This window comes from Giraffa tippelskirchi, chromosome 7 (genome assembly GCF_054371585.1).
Source record: "Giraffa tippelskirchi isolate mGirTip1 chromosome 7, T2T-mGirTip1v1.2.pri, whole genome shotgun sequence".
In the NCBI taxonomy this organism is placed as follows: domain Eukaryota; kingdom Metazoa; phylum Chordata; class Mammalia; order Artiodactyla; family Giraffidae; genus Giraffa; species Giraffa tippelskirchi.
Window position 1 is genome coordinate 46,785,819 of NC_137281.1, and position 18,547 is coordinate 46,804,365.

Consider the following 18,547-nt stretch of genomic DNA (forward strand, 5'->3'; position numbering starts at 1 on the left):
CCCGCCCCGGCCGCGCCGCGCGCTGGTTGGCCGAGGCGGCGCGCTATGCTAATAACCTGACCCTCCAGGCACCTGCGGGCCGCGCAGCCCGCGGGCGCCGGCGGACGCGCAGCGGCACCCGTGCGAGGGCACCATGCCGCGCTCCTTCCTCGTGAAGACGCACTCCAGCCACAGGGTCCCCAACTACGGGCAGCTGGAGACGCAGAGAGGTAGGGGCTGCGCGCTTCCCTGCCCTGCCCAGGGCTCGACTCCCACGGGGAAAGAGGGGAGAGGCGCCCCCCTCCACGCCCCGGGAGCCGGGACACCTGTCCCAGGTGGGAGGAGGGACCACGGGGCTGAAGGTAGGAAGGTGTCCCGAGGGCTCCTTGTGCACTTCAGGGACCTCTGCCTCGCGTCAGGCAGAGTGGGTGAGGATTTTCTGTCCACTTAGATACGTTTCCAGGCCCCTAGTCACTCTGGGGCTCGTCGCTATGGCCTGGCATGTTCATCCTAGCAAAGGGGACCCCAGGGCCATCTTCCTGGGGCAGGATATTTGAGAGAGCCCCACAGATATTGAGGAGAGAGACGACGTGACCCCAGGCTGCTCTCCAAGGGCCCCCAGAGCATCCTGGCTTGGGTGGTGAGCAGAGAGGACGGGAAGAGTGACCCAGGGGCCCGTGGTGCTAAGGCCCAGCCCGCCCAGTAGTCTGCTGGGCCCCGTCCAATGGCCTCCTCACTCCTCCCAGGGGCCTCCTTCCTTCCCACCTCCCCTCACCCTAGAGAAGGTTGCCCAGGGTAGGCTGGACTAAGGGAGGACAGTCCTCACCCAGGTGGGGAAACAGGCGTCCAGCAACCAGGCCTGTGCACTCATCCCCACTCCCGTTAGGGTCAGGACACGTGGAGGTCCCAGGGAAAAGGCCTCTCCAGAGTGGTCAGAGCTGCCCCCAGCTCCACAGCTTCTTGGAGTGAAGACCCTCTGGGGTACTTCTGTCTCAGAGTGGGGAGGAGGGACATTGTGGAGACCAGAGCACACAGTCAGTGCCTGCTCAGGACTGGCAGCAGGGAGACAGTCCAGGCTGGGGGGTGCGGGGCAGGTGCTGCCACCAGTGGGCAGCGTCTAGGACTGGGATCCTCAATTTCACATTTGGAAATCCAGTTGAGTCACCACCAGCAATTTTATAAAATAAAAAAGAACAGAAATCATCAAAGTGCAATGCAGATGGTAAAGGAAACTTTTCTTTTGGATATACATGTATGACAGAACACATAATTCACATAGGTCATGGCTTTAAAGGCTGAAAAAACATTGTCTAGAGTCCAGTGTCACAGGCACCCCACTTTACATCTGTGCAGACCCCGCAGCCACCCAAGGCCCAGTGACTGGCAGTCAGGGAGCAGCCTCGGGGCCACCGGTGCTCTGCTACCCACCCTTCTCCCTCGTCCTTGTAGCACCAGCTTCCTGAGGCCAAGTGGCCGTGGTGACCCTCTTTCTGGGTCAGGTGTTACCCTAGCATAGACCTGAGATGCTGGAGTTGGGGTCTCCCATTCTTCACTTTTCAATAAGTGCCCTTTTAGTTCCCCAGGGAACCCCTGAAGCCAGAAGGGAACTTAAAATTCTCTTCTCCCAGGGTCTGAGCTGCAGGATGAATAAAAAAATCTAGCTAACCCAGGACATATGGGGAAACATTTAAAGTATTAGCAGAGGTACTCCTCTGTGATCCGGTGGCTAAGACTCTGTGCTCCCAATGCACGGGGCCTGGGTTCAATCCCTGGTCAGGGAACTAGATCCCACGTGCCGCAACTAAGACCCAGTGCAGCCAAAGTAATTAATTAAAAAGAAAAGTATTAACAGAAGCATGTGGTCACACGCACCCAGCAGATGGCTGCCTCTCCCCTGCCCTCCCACTGGGGTCGACACTGGCCCCTAGATAGGGTTTGGCTCCCTGGTGGCATCTGGGGCCTGGGTAGTGGCTGAGCCTCAGAGGCTTAAGGTGACTTTCTTCCTATACAGGGGGCCTTAGACTCTCTGGGCACCCCAGTGCTGTCTCCAGAAATTCCTTGGACTTCATCTCTTAACTGGTCACTGTCCAGCCTCCATTTCTGGAAGGACAGGAAACTGGTGTGTTGATGTTATAACTAGGAAAACTGCAGTGGAAAATGGTGAAGTCAGGAGAGAGTGGAAGGTGGGAAACTCCCTTCACTTTTCCACTTCTCTGCATCCTTGTCAACACGTCTAATTGCCTGTTTTTAATTCTAGCCATCCTAGTGGGTATGATGTGGCACCTCACTATGGCTTTAACCTGCATCTCCCTGCAGGCTAAGGACACTGAGCATCTTTTCCAGTGCTTATTGGCCGTGTGTACATCTTCCCTGGAGAAATGTCTATTCAGATTCTTTACCCATTTAAAAATTGGATTATTTGTTGTTTCACTGTTGAGTGCAAGGGTTCCCTATATATTCTAGACTCTAATTCCTTATCAGATATCTGATTTGCAAATATTTTCCCCATTCTATGGTCTGTCTTTCTCAACCTAGAGCCATAGTGTGGACATAGAAATGGGGCCAGAGATTTATTTAGACACATGAAATAAATAGATTGAGAGCTGTTTGGAGATTGGATCTTTGGGGAAGTGCAGAATTGAACTCTTATTTGCCTAACTTGTTTACTCTGGGGGCTTCTGCCCCCTGGGTCAAGCATGAGGCATGCTGGCCCACAGCCTGAGGGCAGGCCGACCCAGGAGGCAATGGACACCACCTGGAACAGCCTGTTTTGACCCGGGAGCATCTGCAGGAGCCTGTGTGCACCCATGTTGTGATGGGCAAGGGGGGGTTGGGAGGTGACTGGAGGCTAATTAGCTATTTTACACACATTGGCCTGCTGCCAAATGCTGTGAATTAATGCTGTGTGGGAGCCCACAGGACGAAGCTCCGAGCTGGCCTTGAGCCAGGGTAGGGGCTCAGAGAGAGGGCCTGTCCTGCCCAGGGGGCCGGGGGCCTCCCTTGGCCCCTGAGGGCTGCTCTGGGACCCTGTGAGATGTTTCTCTGTCCTTGTTTTTAAAGAGGAACTGAGATTCCTGCTCTGACCCAGTGGCCCACACTTCTGTCTGGTGAGCACCTCCTTCGCACAGGGCTGCCGAAGGCCTGGTCGTGGGATTGGGCCAGGAAGGCGGGCTGGAGAACTCTCAGCTCTGGGACTCAGACTTTACCGTGCACTGTCTCCCCTCCCTGCTTCTAGATACCAGTGGTGCCTGTTCGTCCTGTGGGGGGCTGGTGGTGCCCTTTGTCCTCCCAGACAAGGCGGCCCCGTCCACATCTGGCGACCCTCCCCGGCCCTGGGACTTCACCTCCGTTGTTGCCCACGTCTCCCTGCCCTTCCCCACGTTCCTGTGTAATGAGGAAGCTGGCAGGGCCTCGGGGCCAGGTCCCCTGGAAGTCAGCCTGGAGGACCCTCGGGCCAGCGCACCTCTCAGAGACAGCGTGAACCACCTCAACCTGCCCCCGCTGCTGGCTCTACCCACGCGCTGGCCCTCGATCCTGAACGCAGGCGGGGCCCAGGCTCCGGGCTGCTGCCTGCCGGGGGCCGAGCGGGCCCCATGTACCCCAGGGGGCTTCTCCTGCCACAAGCCCTTCCACGCGCCGGCTGCCCTGGCCGGGCACCAGCAGCTGCACTGCCACCTGCAGGCCCAGCGCTGCTTTACCTGCAAGTTCTGTGACAAGGAGTACGGCAGCCTGGGCGCCCTCAAGATGCACATCCGCACGCACACGCTGCCCTGCCTCTGCGCTGTCTGTGGCAAGGCCTTCTCCAGGCCCTGGCTGCTGCAGGGCCACCTCCGGACCCACACAGGTAGATGTGGGCCCCCAAGGGGCCAGCTGGGGGCGGGGGGCTCTCAAAGTGGGAGGTGAGGGGGAGAGGAGTGGTTTCATAAGCAAGAGGACGGATGCACACAGTGCTTCTACTTCCCGGTGTCCTGAAGCTGCAGCTCAAAGGCCCACACCCCCGGACTCACAGGTACCCGGGTTTAGGACACGCAGTCATCCTTTTGGGGACATTCCTGTCTCCAGAAACAACCCATACACCTGTTGGGAGGCACAGGGCGTTCGCGGGGCCTGACTTCTCACATTCCACGGCCTTTCCAGATTCTGGAGGAGCAGGAAAGGAGAGGAGCCAGAAAGGCCTGGCTTGGGCGGGAGCACCCCAGGGGGTCACACAGTCTGTCTGAGGGACAGAGACGGGGGCTGGGAGTTACTCTGGAGCAAACCCATCACTGGGTGAGAGGGTGGCCGCAGAGCGCTTAGTGCTGCAGGAGAGTGGCAGATGAGAGGGGGGATGTGGGGCAGAGAGCCTCATCTTCACTCTGTCGATTGTAAACTAAACAGCCCAGAAAGAGTGCGAGAGCCCAGCCCTGCCCTGCCCTCGGGGACTCTTCATCTTGAGTCCTGGGCTTTGTGAAGCACTCAGTGAATGAGAGACAGACACGGAGAGGCAGCTCCAGGCCTTAAAACACACACTTTCCATAACTGGACCCTCCCTCACCCTTGATCACAGCCCTGTGAGTCGCACTGAGTGAAGGACAGGAAGGAGGGTTTCGTAGGAGCTTTTTTTCAGGCTTGAAATCCATCTGGTTTTCCCTGACCACTCACTGAGAATGTCCCTCCAGGCGCCCCATCACACTGTCAGGGGTCAGCGCCCTGGTCTGGGAACACAAGGGCCGGGCAGTGGAAACGTGATGCTCTGGGGCCTGCAGGACTCTCTACACAGGCAGAGCTGAACAGAGGACTCTCACTGACCTTCCTTTTACACCTGTTAGGTCGGCCTAACAGAAGGTCCCAACAGAAGGACTCTGTCCAAAGCCCTGGTTGCCCTGATTGGAGGTGGCCTGGAGGACACGGGCACGCTCCAGGTCCCACCCGTGCAAAGCCACCTTCACGGTGTGTGGGGGTGTGGGGGGCGGGTACAGCTGCCAGAAGGCTCGCAGCACCTCTCCCGTCCAGGGCTGGTGACAGGGGCCCCGGGGAGCTCCAGCAGAAGAATCATCTCGCCAAAGTCTGCATTTTAGCTGCTGAGGTCTTTCCCAGGTTATCGGGCATGTGACCCCTCGGCTGAGGGCAGGCATGGAGAGGTCCCCCCACCGTCAGTTATCCAGGGGGAGGGGGCGGTGGGGAGGAAGGCATTGGAGTCCCTGTGGAGGGCTGAGCGAGCCTCTGGGTGGGGCACAGGTTATTCACTCACAAGGCTGGGGCTGCCCTCCTCAGTGTTCTGACTGCTGCAAGTGGGGTCACTCACTGGTGTCCCCTCTGCTCCCCTAGGTGAGAAGCCCTACACCTGCCCTCACTGCAGCAGGGCCTTCGCCGACCGCTCCAACCTGCGGGCCCACCTGCAGACACACTCGGACACCAAGAAGTATCGGTGTAAGCGCTGCGCCAAGACCTTCTCCCGCATGGCGCTCCTGGCGCGGCACGAGGAGGCTAGCTGCTGTGCGCCCTGAGAGGGGAGGGGCGTCCTCAAGGAGTCTGGCCCAGGTGAGGGGCTTCTCTCCAGGGAAGACGCTCATCCAGACGAGAACCTCTGAGCTCAGCCAGCACAGGCGACCCCCGAGTGAGGCTGACGAGGCCGGGGCTGTCCTGGGTGCCCTCTGCTCCTGACTGACGGTTTGACCTGGGCTGAGCATATCCCTGTGGGCCACCTGCGGGCAGAGCTACCTCGAGGCTCCCCTCCACCTGCCTGGGGATGCGCCAAGCTGTCTCATGTCACGTGTGCACAGCCGCACACTCATAACACGCATCCCCCTGCCTCCTCACTAGGCTGTCCTGAGGAGGGAGCAGCATGGGAGGCCCCGAGGCAGGTGGATTCAGGGCGAGAAAGAGCCCGCACTCCTGATGCACCAGCCTCTGAGGCTCACCCAGTCCCCCGGGTCCACGGAGGAGGCTGAGCTCTGACAGGCTGCTGCAGCTGCAGGGTGCCTGGATGATCCGGGCTTCTGGTAAGAGCAGGGGAAACCAAGGGGCAAGGGCCTTGAGCTGTGCGGTCCTTACGGGGCAGTAGCCCCAGGTGAGCAGGGCGCCTTCCCTTGGAAGGACTCAGGGACAGTACAGTGCAGACGAGGGACGGGGTGAGGATGTGAGAGGGCAGCCGAAGCCGCCTGTCTGCGGTGGGCGTTTATCTCCTCAAAGTCTAACTCAGAGGACAGGCCATCCTGCGCCTGCAGCCTCTCTACTGACCACCACTGACGCAGCTTCACCGCAGCCCCCTGCCTGCGGCCTGAGCCCGTCACTCAGCGTCCATCCTCCTTCCTGCACGCGCCCTACTGAGGCTGCAGCACCCTCAAACCAGCGAACAGCCGATCTTTGATCCCACACAGACACACAGCTTCCCAAACTGACTCAGACACTGAGACCCCATTTCCTTGTCATGGGTGGCCTTCCCTCACCCCCAGATGGTCACCTGCTGGGCTGGCCCAGCCTCTTGGCAGCGTGTCTGAGTCGTCTGTGCCGGACCCTGGAGGGTGGCATTCAGGAACCAAGAAGGAAGCCTGAGTCAGGCGGAGATGGGTTGAGTCCTTGACACCAGGCGGGAGTGCCTGTTCCTCTCTGCAGGAGGGCTGGTCCTGGCCAAGGACAGAGTTAGGCACTTCGATCCTGCTCCCAGAATGAAGTCACACGGCAAGTGGCAGAGGCCCCCGCTCTCAGCCTTGAGCCACTGGACCTGCTGACCCCCTTCCCGTGTCCTGTGTGACAGGACCACACTGCCCCCGGCTCTGCACACACAGACACCAAGGGACACATCAGCGGGTGAACAGGCTCGGAGTGGCTGGTTTGATGACGGCCATCAGAAGGGACCTGGGGACATGCCAGAGGAAACCGGACCTTGGGCTTCTTTGGATCAAAGATGACCCTGACGAAACTAACCACCCAGGAGAGCCCCTGCTCCAGCCTGAACCAGACTGTATCTGCTGACAGAACACAGACCCTCCTGGAGGAAGCCACACTTGCATTCCCAGGCCCGCTGCTCCCCTCACAGGAATCAGCCTCCCTCAAGGGACAGATGGCAGGAACCGGACATTTCCCTTGAAGGAAATGTGCCCTTTGCTGGGGCGGCAGTTACAAACCCACAAAGTAGGGCCCTCAGACCACAGAGAATGACTCCTGCACAGGCCTGGAGGCTGGAAGTCTGAGGCTGAGGTGCCGGCCGGGCTGGTCCCTTCTGGGGCCCCAGGCCTCTCTTAGCTCCTGTTTTGCTGGCTCCTGTTATGTTCTGTGGCTCATGGAAGCATCACTCCCATCTCTGCCTCCGTCTCCCCGTTTGTGTGTGTCTGTCTGTGTATCCAGATTTCCCCTTTTTATAAGGACACCCTTCAGACTGGGTGAGGACCCACCCTATGACCTCCTCTTGACAACATCCGCAAAGACCCGGTTTCCAAATGAGGCCGCGTTCTGAGGTTCCTGGGGGTCGGGACCTCAGTATATGAACGGGGGGCACCGTTCACCCTGTAACAGCTGATGACAACACACATTTGCCCAGAGATGCCTGGTGGGTCCCTGTTCCCCTCAGGCATGAAGGGTCGAGACAGCAGCCAATTTACTAGAAACACCTCACCAAAGGCAGCATGAGCCCACCCTTATGGCCCCCTCTGGAGTTTGCTGGTGCCTGACCCCACCTCCTCTCCACTGTCCTGGTCAGGGGGCCCACTGCAGGTGAGAAGGGGCCTCTGGCCTACAGGGACACCCCACCCCCACCCGGCACCGTCTCCTGAAGTACCCGGGCCTCTGCCGGGTGGGATGGGCAGCCTAGCACTCGGGAGCCTCTGCTGGTTCCTGGCAAAGGCTGAGCTCCAACTGCACTTGTGTTTGTGTCCGACCACCGCACTGGACAGCTTTTTTTAAAATGGCATCCAGATGCCTGAAGGAAGCTATATTGTAAATTGTGTTCTATTTCTGAGCACCAATATCCAAATGAAGCTGATGCACCTGTTGGGGATGGAGGAAGGGAATTTCACAAGCCTAAAATAAAGTCCCATGTTTGCCCTTCTGTGCTGGCCCATGGAAAATGCTCTTATATTTATATCTGGGCTGGCGGAGGGTGGGTTGGCAGGCAGGGTGAAGACAGGCCCGGGCACCTGCCAGGGAGCCAAAGTGGAATGAATGGGGGAGACATTCCCCTCCAAGGAGGGTGGCTGCAGTCAGCACACCGTGTCCCTGCCGTGGGGCCACATCCCTGCTGGCCACTCAGGCCTCACAGCTTCCCGCCTCGCTGTTCCTAGTGGTTCTGTCTTGTCAGCAGCAGTGCTGACCCAGGATGCTCACTTAGCGTTCGGGTTTCTGGAGCCCACTCCCAACACCCACGGGTGGGGATCAGGAAGGGGTCCAACCCTCACTCGCACTTGTCCCCATGTGAGGTGGGCACTGCTATCTGGGTCCCCTGCCCCCCACCTACAGGCTTTCTTTTCTCTACCCAGATGTTTATGTGTCACACTTTCTCTTTTCTCCCTATGGAAGGCCTTTTGATCACATTGCTCCATGCACGCTGTCAGTGCCTCTCTCGAGGGCAGGAGACCGGGTCAGGGGGACAGTAGCCCCAGGACCTGAGGGAATAGGAAGCAAGTGTTTTGGAGGCGGCGGGCTAAGTCTGGGCAAAAGCAGGAGCCTAAGAAATCCACAGGATTCTGGACAAGAGAATTGGGGGGCAGGCGGCATCTGCACTGTATGAAAAGTGCTCCCAGGAGGCGCGTGAGGGGCGGCAGACAGAAAACCCCTGGGGCTGCCTTCTGACTGGGACGCTCGCACCCGGCTCATGGCTCAGGTCCCAGGACAGGTGTGGGAGGGATGCCCAGCCTCCTGGGGGCCTGGCTGCCCCCCACTCCCTGTTGAGACCTCTCTTCTGAAGCTGCAGACGCGCTAGGGAGCCCAGAGGCTTCCATAAATATCGGGTTGGCCCAGAATATTCTGGGGGTTCTCTGGAAGTTTGAAAATAGCCCACTGGTTACTATCTATACTCAGAGAGCCCACTCTTGGCCTCCACTTGATGGCTAAGTATAGCTCCCTGGCAAAGTTCAGTGGAACAAAAGTTTCCAGCCTCCATCACCTTGCAGATGGTGGAGCATTCCAGGGAGAGCACTGCGGCAGCCAAGTTTGAGAGGTGCTAGGGAGAGGCTGGGGCCTGGGCACGGCGGGCGGCAGCCCCTCCCCGAGTTGGGGGTCTGCGGGCCTCTGCTGGCAAATGCAGAGTCCTCCCCAGGTGAGCAGTGAGCCAGTGCTGGCTCCAGCCTCGCGGCTCTGCTGGGCTTCGCTCCACTGCGATGCCTCGGTGTCTGCTTCTGAGGAGAAGTAAGTGGGTGAGCCTCTGCTGCAGAACTCAGGAGGGGCCAGGGAGACATGGCAGCCAAGGAGACACGAGACGCCACAAATACAACACAACTGCTCACTCTAGGGAGACCCTCCACCCTTAACCTCTCCCAGATGCTATGTCCATTCTTGACCACTGGAAAGCTCCAGTGCACCTTTCCTCCCAGCTGCCTCCGCCTGGCCCACTGAGCTACTGGAAAGGTGGTCTGGCAGCTGCCCAGGGCATCCATCCCCAGGTGCCCGCAGAGCGCTGGGCAGAGCTGGAGGGCAGGAGGGCAGAGGGTGAGAGTGGAGGGGGCTCCCACCAAGGTTCATCCTTGGGTATCATGTGGAATAGACAACAGTGCTCCCGTGGGTCAGTCAGAGCCCCCGACTGGGTTTCACAGCCTGCTCCCCTCAGGCTGACCCCTGCCACACTTCTGCCCCTCAGGGCTGCTCTTTTGTCCCCCATAAGAATGGCCTGGAACTAGTGCTCAGGAAGATGCAGAATCACTTCAATTCTTGCTCACAGCTCAAACACCTGCCACCTGTCCTCTCCCTGGGAACAGGCCTGGGGCCCGGGACACAGCCACACCTGCACTTCAGAAATGGGAGGCTGCAGGAAGGCGGGTCATGGAGCCCAGGGGCTCTTCTGTGAGTGCTGCAGAGCAGCCTCTGAGATGTAGCTGCTTGGGACCGGTCAGAAAGGGCCTGAGACTGAGGACATTCGGGTGACCCTGCTGGGCATCAGGGAGGCACGGCCAGCCGGCTGCTCAGCTTCAGTCACCTCAGGGGTCATCTCCCTCCTTCTCTTGCAGAACCTAACCCACACTCCTACACCAGCAGTTCTTCAGGTGGTCAGCAGACCAGGGGCTGTGCTGGGGGAGGCTGGTTATGGTCACCATACCTGTGGACAATACAGAAGCTGGGGCACAACACTGCCAGAGGCTCCACACACACCAGGGCACCACAGTTCACCACCACCCATCCACACAAAGCACATCAGCTTCAGGACATCCTCTGTCCCCGAGTCCTGGTCCCTCTGAGCTTCTGAGTGAAGAACTACACTTGCCAGTGACAGTATTTGTGCTTTCGAGAAAAAAATGGCAATTTTGGAAACGTCTGTCTTCCCTAAAAGCTTGGCAGTTTCCCAAGTTTAAAGACTTTTTGGATGAGAATTTTTGATACTATAAAATGAAACTCGTCAGCATCTGGAAACTCTGCTTAGTCAGTGAAGCAGTATTTTCCAAACAACCAATGCAGATGTCACAAAGCCCTGCCTGGACCAAAGACAAAGCACCAGACAGACCAGCAGAGCACAGGAAGCTTGCTGCCCAGCACCAGGATCAGAGCGCACATGGAGGAGATCTGGTCCTTTCCAACAACAGCCGTGTTGTCCAAAAGCAGTTACAGCGCAGCCCACCCATCAGGCAGTGTCACAAGGAGGATGTTCATGGAGCCAAATGCGGAGACGTGCAAAAATGCCAAACACCACCACTCTCCTCATTACAGCTTTGTCTCAGAAAAATAGCTACTGTTCACAAAATGTTAAGGTGTGATGGGTTTATTGTGATTATGTTTAATAAACTTAATAAAATCTTTAAGAAACTTAGCACATTTAACTTCTGAAACAGGTAAAAATAAACAGGAGCCCCCACACACACACTCGCTCTTTGGGGTCCTCAATCATCTGTGAGGGTGTGAGGGTCCCTGAGACACACAGCATGGGAACCCCTGTCCCTCATGTGACCCTGGTGTATGAATGTGAGCCCTCGGGCTGGAGAGGCAGGTGGGAAGCCCCAGGAGGAGCTGGGCAGTGGGCCCATCGCTCCACGGGAGACACTGGCTGGTCACGTGGGGGTGATTCTGCCTAGATGCTTTCTGCTTTATCCACTGACTCTGGGAACAACTCTGAGGCCAGGTGACTTCCTCACATGTGCCCCATATTCACCTTCCTGACCCCACAGTCAGCCAGTTCCACCTCCCAAGCCTTTCTCAGACCAGCATCTTCACCTCGACCCTCACAGCCTTCACCATAGTCCACATTCTCACAATTTCGCAGGCTGACAGCGGAAGAATCTTCCCAGCCCCCAGGTCCATCTTCCATCCAGCCTCCACCCTGCATGCCAGTGCAGCTCCACCACCTGCTCAACCAGCACTGCTCCAACTTCAGACGGGCTTGTCTGTCTGTCCTGCAGCCTCAGACAAGCTGTCTGTTCTACAAATTTGAGTTAAGGCCCGTCATCCTCGGCAGCACATGTGAAGCCACTTTCCCCCACGACCTCCACTGCGCGGTGGCAGCCTGCGTATCCATGCCTGACCTCTACCAGATCCTGGACAGACACCTGACAACCATCAAGAGAAGGAGGGAATCAACAGGGAACAGGGCGACCTGGATGTAACCAGCCTCTCCTCCCCTTTTAATCCAGCTATCGGGGCTTTTCCCAGCCTTGGAGAGGAGTCTGCTCTCTTTAGCACAAATGGAAGAACCATCATCACCAGGAGGCCTGCAAAGCAGTCTCCTGGGTTATCCAGGCCAGAGGAATCAAGCCCCAGATCTATTTACAGGGGTGGCTGGGGTGCTGGACCACACGTGCGGGCATCTGAAAGCAGGTGAACCAGGGGCACGTGTCCCTTGATGAGGGAAATAGTTTCCACAGTCAGTGGCTCGGGCGGGGAGGCAGGAGCGTGGGCACATGCCAGCCGCCTGTCCCGGCTGGCTAGGCCTCCCCGCCTCATGCATACAGTATGTGATGCCATGTCTGGAGCTCTCGCTTAGGAAAGCTGGAAGCGATGGACTCTGTGTAACTTACTCCTGATTTAACCAAATGAACAGTTTCTCTGAAGGGCAACTGCACTTACCTGAGAGCTCCTTTGGGGACGAAGCGTGGCCAGCAGTTACTGCAGATGGCCGTGGCGCGGTACTGACATGACCTCTCTCGTGTTTTTGTCCCCTCTGAGGGAGGTTGCACAGACAGCCTGAAGCAACTTGCCCGGAGTCACACAGGGTGCCCGTGGCAGAGCTGGGATTTCCGGCTCCAGGGTCCTGGCTCCTGAACCACACTGCTGCTCAGTAAGCAATTTTGAATTTCCTTCTACTTGGAAATCAGAAATAAAGCACTAGATCAGAATGGGAGATACTGTTTTTAAGTCGGGGCCATGCTGTGGGGTGAGATGGTCAGAAGGGGCCAGGAGGATGTGCAGGGAGGGGAGCTCTGGAAGCCATATGGGAAGGGGGTGCCCTCGTGCCTGTCTAGGGGGAGGAGGAAGGGCTTGCAGAGGGAGACAGGCCAGAAGGAAGCCACTCAGAGCTGACCAGAGTTTGGGAAACAAGACAGAGAGGCAGAGGAAAAAGAGGAGAGGGAGGTCAGAGTGGGGTGTGGGGTGTGTGTGTGTGTGTGTGTGTGTGTGTTGCTCAGTCATATCCGACTCTTTTCAGCCCCACGAACTGTAGCCCACCAGGCTTCTCTGTCCATGGAATTCTCCAGGCAAGAACACTGGAGTGCATTGCCATTCTCTCCTCCAGAGGATCTTCCTGACCCAGGGATCCAACCCTGGTTTCCTGCATCGCAGGCAGATTCTTTACCATTTGAGCTACAGGGAAGTCCTAATTCACAGGAACATCTTGTAATTAAAGAGGGTGATGGGTCCATAGAAGAGCTTGAACAGATCCTGAGGCAGGTGACTGTGGGCTGCTCACAGTGGGCGTGGGGCTAAAGGGGACGCAGGGAAGCGGCCTGCGGCACCACATGCACAGCGGAGGCTCCCCGCAGATGTGGCCAGCCCTCAGCTCTGGGCCACTCCACCCAGAGCCTTTCCTCTGGATGGGAATGTCCCCAGGGACTCACAGAAAGACCCAAAGCTGAGCACAGAACGTGATCGGGGACGATTATGTTTGCGAGCAGGGTCAGTGAGCCATGGCCCAGAGGCCAAACCCAGCCCTTCCCACCTACGTCTGGACAGCTCATGAGCTGAGGACGGTTGTGTTCAAAAAAAGCAGAAAACAAAGCAGCATTATTCACAGTGGTCAGCAGGTGGATGAATAAAGCATGGTCCATCCATACAAAGCAATAAAAAGGGAGGAAATCATGACACACACCACATGGGGGTGTCCCCTGAGGACATGATGCTCAGTGACATAAACCAGACACAAAAAAGCATGTGCTGTATGATTCCACTGATACAGGGACCTAAAGGAGTCACAGTCATAGAGACAGCAAGTAGATGGCGGCTGTGGGGAGCTGGGGAGGGAAGGGTTGGGAGAGGGAGGGGTTTAGTGGGAAGAGAGTCTCAGCTTGAGAAGGTGAAGGAGTTCTGGAGGCAGATGGAAGTGATGGCCACACCACAACGTGAGTGCTCCTAAAGCCTCTGAACTGTACACTTAAAAATGGTTACAATGGAAATTTTTTAAAATTCTGTTTAAAAAAAGTACCAAACAATCAAAAGATTTTGTGGCCAGAAAATATTCTATGAGTGTCATGCCTCCGTGTCTCTGTCACAACCCATGGAGACCTGCTTGCTGTGTGGGTGCAGAGTACAAGCCCTGGGTTTTTAGAGATCACCAAGTTCAAGGCCTTAATCTCCAGGGCCAAGATACTAAGTCCTGAGGAGTTCAGGAGACAATGAAAAGGACAACAAGAAATGAGGTGGGAAGTGAAGTCTGGGGCACTGGGCCCTTCTCACTCTGAACAGGTGCTCCCAACCACTGCACAGGAGGGTTTGGCCACCTGCTGGCTCCCAGCTTGGCCTGAGGAAGAGATAGACTTCCTCCTGGAGGGATGGCCCACTCCTGTTCAGTCCGCTCCCCGCTGCCTCTGCCGCCAGAACATCCCTCCCACCTTCTGCTGGCACACTGCCCTACTTGCGTCACTCCTCGGTGCCCTGGCCATCTCAGCTCCCACTGCCGACTCCTCTTACACACACTCACCCCAGCCCACGCTGTGGGCATCACCTGTGTTACCCCAAGGTGGAGTCTACCTGCACCTCTGCAACGTCACCTCTTCTATGTCAGATTAGCCCCGCCCCCACAGTAATCTCCCAGGAGAGAAGACTCCCTCTCTTTCTGTCTCTCACTGTGGTGTTTCACCCCCAAATTCCAAAGAAAAACCTCGCTGCTGAGGGTCTCCAGGGTGGACTGAATTGAAATGAAAGGGCAATAAAGAAAACTCTACATACAAACACAAGTCATCTTTTCAAGTCACCTCCTGTCCATTAAGTCCCTGGAGGGAGCATTGCTCTGCTATAGGGAACACTTCTCTGTGGCTTGGAAAGTTACGCACACACGGGGTTGGTCTAACTGCAGATCCCCTGTGTGTCCTGGGCTCTCTGTTACTCATGGTGTGGCCCTCGACCAGCAAGCTTCTGCCCTCAACACCTGGGACACTGGCTACACAGGCAGTCTTCTAGACCTCCTGACTCAGAATTGGCATTTCAACACGCTCCCTGGGTGACTGGTACTCACACCAATGTTTGAGCAACGCCATACCACGTGCTCTCTCAGCAACACTGAGAAATCACTGCAAATGAAAGGAAATCTGGGAATGCACATCAAAACCACAAGGAGACATGACTTCACACCTCACGGCCATTAGGGAGGCTGCACAAAAAAGGAAGGAAAGGAAAGAACAAGGGTCAGTGAGGACACAGGAAATGGAAGCTGGGGACGTTGGTGGGGAGGTAACATGGTGCAGCAGCGTGGAAAAAGACTGGAGGTTCCTCAGAATATTAAACACAGAACTACCGCATGACCCAGAAACTCTACCTCTGGGTGTGTACCCCAAAGAACCAAAAGCAGGAACTGTAATAAGAGACAGTGGGCACCCACATTCACAGCAGCGTTACTCGCCAACAGCCAAGGGGTGGAAGCAACACAAATACCAACAGATGAATGGATAAGCAATGTGTGGTCCATCCATACAATGGAATATTACTCAGCCTTAAAAAGCAGGGAAATTCTGGCACCTGCTACAACATGGATGAACCTTGAGGACATTATGCTCAGTGAAATAAGCCAGACAAAGGATTCCACTTACATGGGTCCCTGGTGCAGACAAATTCAGACACAGAGAGTAGAAGAGTAGCTGCCAGGGGCTGGAGGAGGAGATCCACACTCAGTGTTTACTGAGCCTAGAGTTTCAGTTTGGGAAGAGGAGAAAGTTCTGGAGACGGATCTGGGGATGACTGCACGACGATGTCACTGCATTTACTGCCACTGAGCTGCACACTTGAAAATGGTTAAGGACTTCCCTGGTGGGCCCAGGGGTAAGACTCTGTGCTCCCAAGGCAGGGGACTTGGGTTCAATCCTTGGTCAGGGAACTAGATCCCACATGTGGCAACTAAGACCCAGCATAGCCAAATTTTTTTTAAAGGAAAAGGTTAAGAAGGTAAATTTTATGTTACATATTTTACATTAAAAAAAATGCTTTGAAATAAGACAGGAAGTCTGAGGAGGTCTGTGAGAAATCCTCCAGGCTCCACTCTTGTCCTGCAGCCTTGACACTTCAGGCTGACTCCCTGAGGTGTCAAGGCACCTATCACATCTCCATGAAACACATTTTAAGGGAGCAAATCAGAACACGTGACTATGTGTAAAAGCTTCTGTCCTTTGATTTATCACTCCCACCATGGCAGAACAGGCATTAACCCACATCTAGTTAACAAAAAGCCCCAGAAATAGAGGCCCTGTGATGAGTTTATCTTCTACATGCTTGAAGGCTGACTGTTCAGAAGAGCGGGAGCTGATGGTGTCAGCTTGGGGTCTATGCCCAGCCCTCTTTCAGGGGGCTTGTTTGTTCAAGGTTCCCCACTACACAAATGCACACTGTCAGGCACTTATACCTATGTGTTCAACTGTGAGGATGGTTCACATGATCATAACACTGAGAACATTACCTGTATGGGGGAGGATGGATTGTGGTGGGGATAGAAGACAATTCCTCATTTCTGCTTGGTGACAATCAAAAGATGCCATCGAAAATGATAATAAAGGAAGGAGAAAAAGAAAGAGGGAAACAAGTAGGCTGTTTAGAAACATGGAGGAAGGGGCTTCCCTGTGGTTGAGAATCTGTCTGTCAATGCAGGGGATGCAGGTTCAATCGCTGGTCCAAGAAGATCCCACATGCCACGGGGCAACTAAGCCCGTGTGCCACAACTACTGAGCTGGCACTCTAGGGCCCATGCTTCACAAGAGAAGCCACCGCAATGAGAAGCCCATGCACCACAACTAGAGAGCAGCCCTCGCCAGATGCAACTAGAGAAAGCCCACATGCAGCAATGAAGACCCAGTGCAGCCAAAACAGTCAATTAATTAAAAAAGAAAAGTAACTTGGAGGAAAATAACAGATTTAAAAGTAGCTGCCTTTGGACTTCTGGTAGTCCAGTGCAGGGGACACAGTTTCCATCCAGACACGGGTTCCATCCCTGGTCTGGGAAGATCCCGCCGCTGGGCAACTAGGCCGGTGCTCTGCAACAAGAGAAGCCACCAAAATAAGAAGCCTGCACACCACGACCAAGAGTGGCCCCCGCTAGCCGCAACTAGAGAAAGCCCATGCCCAGCAATGAAGACCCAGTGCAGCCAAAATAAGTTAAAAAATAAAGTGGCCACCGAACCTGGGGGTGGGCATAGAAGAGTGTCTGGTAATTCTCTCTTTAAATCAAGTACATATAATACTTTGTCTTAGTTTGTTCAGGATGCTGTAACAAACATACCACAGACTTGGGGCCTTAAACAACCACCCTTGAGTTCTCACAGTTTGGAAGCTGCAAATATGAGATCAAGGTGCTGGCAGACTTGGTGTCTGACGAGAGCCCCTTCTTGGATCATGATGGTACACTCACCTGGAGAAAGGGTGAGGAGCTCTGTGGGATCTTTTATGAGGGCCCCACCCCCATAACCTCATCACTCCCAGAGGCCTCCTTCTAATGCCATGATACTGGGGGTTAGGTTTCAACCTATGAATGTGGGGTGATAAATTTCACTCTATAGTCAATACCTAAATTATAAACAATAAAATGAAGTCCCCCAGGGTGGGGGACCTGGCACAGTACTTGGCGCAAAACAGATGGCATCATGCATGTGCGAGATGTCCCTTCATCACTGCCACACACTGTATAAATCACTGAGATTCATGGGCAACCTTGCTTCTATAGTTCAGAGAATATACTGCGACCACTGTCCAGAGAAATGCACCAACAGCTCTTCAAAGGAAGTTTTAATGGCTCTGCATGAAACAAAACAGTGATTCCAAGAAAAATGTAACAACCATCAGAAACATAACTGAAAACAGTGAGATACCATTTTTCACAGGTCAGGTGGATGGGGAGCCGCTGTGCTGAGGAAGGTTCCAGATCCCTTCCTTTGGCGGCTGGGATCAATGGAACTTCCAGAAGGAACTTGCCAAGAGCTATCAACTTTACTTCAGGTACATCCTGCTAGGCCCCAGCAATTCCAATTCCAGGGATTTATCCTAAAAAAGGACTCAACACTTGTGCAGGAAAGCTGCTTGTATCCAAAAACTGGTTAACAACTTCACCGTCAACCAACAGAGGACCAGTTGGACAAGTTATGGCAAATGGAGATCTTCAGGATGGTCTCCAAGAAACATCTAATTGGAAGAAAGCTATTTGCTGATACTTGTAGGAACAGAACTGGGGGGCTGCGCTCCGATCTTCACTGAAAACTGAATCATCTTAAAGCCAAAAATAAATTTTTACAAACAGAGGGGGGAAACTGGGGGTTACTGTGTAAGGAATAGAATTTGACTTTAAGAAAATAAAAACGTTCTGGAGATGGAGAGTGGTGATGGTTGCCCAACAATGTGAAGGTACTTAATGCCACAGAATCGCACGCTTCAAAGTGGTTAAAATGGTACACCTGACACCAATAAGAGTCATTATAAATGTGGCAACCCACTTCAACAGGGAAGCCTGGCGTGCTGCAGTCCATGGGGTCGCAAAGAGTCGGACACGACTGAGCGACTGAACTTCAACCCTGAAAAGAGAATCCCTGCTGGTACGGAGCTTTAAAAGAGGGGGGTGGGGTTGGAAAGCACCTATTCCGAAGAAGTTCCTCGCTTAGCAGCCCCTCAAACAGGAACTGGTCGGCGAGGGGCTGAGGAGTCTGTGGGAACCCCGGGCGGCGGGGTGAGGGGAAGCTCGGGTGGCGTGGGGAGAGAAAACTCGAGTGGGGCGTGAGGAACCTCGGGCAGCCGGGCTGAGGAAAACTCGGGCGACGGGGTGAGGGAAATTCAG

The 18,547-nt window shown here is 55.3% G+C and overlaps 1 protein-coding gene across 2 annotated transcripts; it reads left to right on the forward strand.

Moving 5' to 3' along the window:
* Positions 1-92: 92 nt before the first annotated feature.
* SNAI3 (snail family transcriptional repressor 3) lies at positions 93-8,005 on the forward strand. Of its 2 annotated transcripts, XM_081511985.1 has the most exons (4): positions 93-209; positions 3,215-3,823; positions 5,287-5,499; positions 6,716-8,005. In XM_081511985.1, the coding sequence occupies exons 1-3, from the start codon at positions 134-136 to the stop codon at positions 5,463-5,465; spliced, it is 864 nt and encodes a 287-aa protein (XP_081368111.1). In that variant the 5' UTR covers positions 93-133; the 3' UTR covers positions 5,466-5,499; positions 6,716-8,005. The 2 variants fall into 2 exon arrangements, with proteins under 2 accessions (XP_081368111.1, XP_081368109.1); XM_081511983.1 differs by having other exon boundaries at positions 5,287-8,005.
* Positions 8,006-18,547: the final 10,542 nt, after the last annotated feature.